The sequence below is a fragment of the Vigna angularis genome, chromosome 2, assembly GCF_016808095.1.
Source record: "Vigna angularis cultivar LongXiaoDou No.4 chromosome 2, ASM1680809v1, whole genome shotgun sequence".
Taxonomy (NCBI): domain Eukaryota; kingdom Viridiplantae; phylum Streptophyta; class Magnoliopsida; order Fabales; family Fabaceae; genus Vigna; species Vigna angularis.
Genome location: NC_068971.1, coordinates 6,873,307 through 6,878,026, shown reverse-complemented (window position 1 = coordinate 6,878,026; position 4,720 = coordinate 6,873,307). Strand labels below are relative to the sequence as shown.

General features: G+C 31.9%; 1 protein-coding gene across 1 annotated transcript; it reads left to right on the top strand.

Annotated features, from left to right (window-relative positions):
• The first annotated feature begins 2,678 nt into the window (after positions 1-2,678).
• Positions 2,679-4,720, top strand: LOC108327983 (WRKY transcription factor 22). Its single transcript, XM_017561739.2, has 3 exons — positions 2,679-3,190; positions 3,473-3,583; positions 3,847-4,720. The coding sequence occupies exons 1-3, from the start codon at positions 2,772-2,774 to the stop codon at positions 4,352-4,354; spliced, it is 1,038 nt and encodes a 345-aa protein (XP_017417228.1). The 5' UTR covers positions 2,679-2,771; the 3' UTR covers positions 4,355-4,720.

Below are 4,720 nucleotides of genomic sequence, written 5' to 3'. Positions count from 1 at the left end.
GATAAAACTTACTTGCTATAATCAACAAATTAATCGATCAGATAGGTAGCCCTTGTCGCAAGGACCGCCTAGACACCTCCTGATCGTCGAATAGATGATTTAGGAGTAAGAAATTTTAAGAAGAAGTGAGAGGAAACAAAGAGAAAAAAAGTTTTAGAGAGATAAACAGTATTTTAAACAATGAGACGAGTTAAAAAAATTATATTTATATATAAAGTTATTTTATAATAAAATACTCAGTCTAATTATTTTAATACACCTATCAACTATAATATTCTATTCTTTTTTAGGTTTTTACATAAAGCACATTAAAATAAAGTGGATTAACTTAGGTTACTTTCTATATAATAATCTCATGATTATCTCATAACCATAAATAATGATTAAAGGATGACTAAAAAGATGAAAAATAAACTAAGAAAATAAAATAAAAAATTATTAGGTACAAATATAAATACTATAATAAAAATATAATGCAAAAGTTATGTCAATTTTAATTTAAATAATCATAACATGTCGTTATTAAATCTTTATGAAAATATTGATTGGATTGAAAAATTCAATAAAATGTAGATTAGAATTAATAGATTTCTAAATTATCATAGTAATCTACAATTAATAAAATGTGGATTAAAAATTATGTTTTCAATAGGTCAATTTAACTATCACTCTCAATTCTTTCTATTACTTTTACAATATTTTTTATTTATATAATTTTAAAAACTGTAAATAATAACTGTTTTCTTAATAATTTAATTAGAATATACCAGCCATATAAAATAATTTTAGATATTGATATTGTTATAATTGTTAATTTTTGCAATAATTAATTAAATCAATCTAGTTAGAATCTCAAGGTTTCATAGTGACGTTATTTAAAGTAAAATTTTAATAAAAAATAATTAAAAGTCAACTATATTAATAAATAATATAAAAAAATTATACAAATAATAAATAGTAAAATTTAAATTTATATTCTAATTATATTCCCATATTTACATTGCTCAAGAAAGAGATAGAAACTGTATAACACATAATTTTCTATAATAAAAGAAGAACGTTTAATGTGGATGATATCCATAACACTCGATTTTCTACCACTTTTTATTTAACTTTGTATATTTTATAAGCACAAATGACAATCAAACAATAAAAATCAAATTAATTATAGTTTTGTTTCGTATTTAGTTCAAACTTAGACAATGTTGTTAAGAAAAATAGCATAATTGATTTTTGTGAACAAATAGATAAATATTTCAAGAAGTTTAATGTGATTAGTGATCATTAATTATAATTAAAATTTTATAAAATAATGAATACTATGAATTAAAGCATTATTAGTTCATTTAAACTAAGTGCAGGTTACATTATAAGTAGTTTGAAATGGATAAATATTTATTATACAAGTGATTGCAGTTTAGGTTCATAATTAGGTTTTAATTTTATTTAGAAAACTCAAATCGAAATGGAATAAATTATGTTCATAAAAAGTAAAATGATTAAAAAAACATTTACACCTTAGGATAATTAAATGCAATGATGCAAAGATAAAGTGAATGTGTATTGTCGTTGCCAGGTCAAAATACTATAATAAATAAGAAATATGTTTAATAGCATTAAATTTATTATTAATCTACAATGCTTTAATATTAAATCTATCAACATATTTTTCAAAGAAGATAAATACTTTCTAGAATGGACACATCGTTATTTAAGGACAATGGGGGAAAAATATAATTAACGAGAAAGAAAATTTAATGAGATATTAATTAACATGAATAAAGAGGCAAAAAGTTAAATATTTTTATCTCAGTTATTTCTGTACATTCTGTAGCCTATTTTGTCGTTTCTGTGTCATTTTCATTCGTTTTTGCTCCTTACCTATTTAGTTATCTGTTTTAAATAAACAAAATAAAAATTAGGAAATATTGTTTAAGTATTTACAGAAGTATTAATTTAAACATGAATGTTTAAATTTGAAATTAAGAAATTGAGAAAAAGACACTCTGAAGGTCCATAAATGATCCAACTATTTGTGGCATTATTGTATTACATATCCTGTCGGCAAAACTTACAAAGAAATCCTCATAAAGTGCGTGTGGACTTTCACACCCTCCTCCATCAAATCCAGACCCTTTGACATTTTCAAAAGTCAACTCCATTAAACACAAAAAATAAAAAATATAAATAAATAAAATATATTAAAAAGTAAATAGATAAGCATAGAGATGCCAAAATGACATCCACACACTCTCTCTCCCTTCAAAATAAAGCAACTTTTCCTGTTTTTCTATTTTCTTTATTACTTTTTTTTAATAACAATTTTATTCAACTCTGATACCACTATCGTAATAAACAACAAAACCTCAATAACCTGGGCCAATGTTTTTTGATCGGAACACAGTTCAAAATCAACCTTCAGAACCAATTTTTGTATTTAATTTTTAACAGTAAAATTTATTGTATATGAGAAATCATTAAACTGTAATAATTATAAAATTATGGAGCACTGTCATAGTTTTAAGAAAGTTAATTATCTGCTAATTATCCTAATTTTGATTAACAGAAGTGGAACTAGTGAAGGCATTTTCTGTCTGTCTTTCTCTCTCTCTCACTAGACTTTGTGCAAAACTCGCTCTTTTCTCTTTCTATAAATACAAGTCCATCCCCACTCATTGCACCTTATCATTTCTCTCTCTGGTGAAAAGTCAGCGCCTTCTTTTGTCTTTTCTCTCTCTCAACAAAGGGCATACACTGCAGAGTTTGTCTCCATGGCCGAAGATTGGGATCTACATGCGGTGGTCAGAGGTTGCTCCACCGTCACATCATCCTCTGTGTCGTCTTCTTCTTCCTCCTCCTCTGGTTTTGCCTCTTGTTACTTCCACCCTGAAGGAGTTTCCTCCTCCTCCTCTTCTTCTGGCTTTTCCATCTTCAGAGGTGAACAAGGAAGCCAGGTTCTGTCGCTTTCTGCGTACCCCTTTGAGGCAAGGAGCCCCATTGAGGAGCTGCATGAGCTTTGCAGGCCTTTCTTCTGCAAATCTCAGCCTCTCTCGTTGCAAGCCTCTTCCCCCTTGTCCTCACTCTCTTCCTATTCTTCTGCGCCTCCCAAAACGGTTTCATCTCAAGAGAAGCAACAACAACAGCGAAACAAGCAGCCGCTCTCTGTCACCACCCCACGATCTAAAAGAAGGTACAAAACTTCGTGCCTGCTTTGTTTTGATACCCCAAAGAGGAAAAAAAAAACGATCTTGAACTGTGCTATGTCGTAAAACTCATGTCTTTGGTTGAAAATTCTGCGTGTCTTAAGGGTTTAGATTGCGGCTGTGGTTGTAGTTCTGTTAACATGTGGATAATTATAGATAAACGTGACTGATGAGACTGCGATTGTGTTTGCAGACAGTGTTTTGAAATCTTGGTATGTGAGTGTGATTGTTTGTGAGATGTGCTTATGACTGTTCTTGGTCTTTTACAGGAAGAACCAGCTTAAGAAAGTTTGTCAAGTGCCTTTTGAAAATCTCTCCTCGGACATATGGGCATGGAGGAAATATGGCCAGAAACCCATAAAGGGGTCTCCTTATCCAAGGTTTGCTTTGAAGATCTTTTTCACTTGCAATTTTCCAAAAATGTGTTGAAAGTTCATGATTTGGTTCTTTTCTAATTTGGTCACCGTCGATTTAAAGGTTTATAACCCATATGTGCATGGGTTATAAAGGTTTTTGAGATCTCAATAGTGAATTTTGTAATTAATTATCACATGAAAATCCTGCTTTATACTTTAAGTAATCAAATCCTAGTTTCTAAAGATGGGTACTTTAGGGTCTAATTGAGGTTGCTTTGTTTTTGTAGGGGGTACTACAGATGTAGCAGCTCAAAGGGGTGTTTGGCAAGGAAACAGGTTGAGAGGAACAGATCAGACCCAACCATGTTCATAGTGACTTACACTGCCGAGCACAACCATCCTGCTCCTACTCACAGAAACTCCCTTGCTGGCTCCACACGCCAGAAGCCACTGGCCCCTCAAACTGCCACCACCGAACAAGACTCTGACAAGATCAAGAGCCTCACAAAACCCTCCTCCCCTGCCACCTCAGGGGCAGAGGAAGAGGTTCCAGCACAAGTGGAAAAGTCTGAGAGCAGAGAAGAGAAAGAGGATGTGATGGATGATGAGGAAGAAGATGATTTTGTTTTGTCTGACATGGTGCTAACAGATGATTTCTTTGAGAGCTTGGATGAGCTGAGTCAGCTCACTGCCCCTTCTGTTGTCACAGGAGACTGCTTCAGTGACCCCTTTTCAGCTATGGCAATCCCTTCTTGGGTGGCCAGTGGTGCTGCTACTGCCGGTGGATGCATATGATTCTTTTGGTGACAATTGTTTCATGCTTTTCATTGATGACAATAGGGACCTTTTTTTATCTTTGTTTTTTGTTCTTAGAGGAAATGGAACGTTTTGGAGGAATCTTTACTAACAATGGTTCGTGAAGGGGAGGAAAATTTTTCCCGAGTAGAGAGTAGTAAGGTAGATCAAGCATTTGTATCTATCTCTGTTAATCTTACCATCATCAGAGATTCATAGTTTTATGCATTACCTATGTTAATGTAAAAACAGTTCTAGTTTTTGTTGTTGTATGGGTATGGTCCTTGAGTTGTGATTGAGTTCAATGTATTTGAATTTTGACATTGGTTGTGGTATAAATTGGAAAAGCACTTTTGGGTTGACTTA

Excerpts from the sequence above, each read along its gene's own strand:
- LOC108327983 (XM_017561739.2), top strand. The coding sequence starts at position 2,772 with ATGGCCGAAGATTGGGATCTACATGCGGTGGTCAGAGGTTGCTCCACC. Across the intron at positions 3,191-3,472 it reads ACCCCACGATCTAAAAGAAG|GAAGAACCAGCTTAAGAAAG; the intron begins GTACAAAACTTC and ends GGTCTTTTACAG. Across the intron at positions 3,584-3,846 it reads AAGGGGTCTCCTTATCCAAG|GGGGTACTACAGATGTAGCA; the intron begins GTTTGCTTTGAA and ends TTGTTTTTGTAG.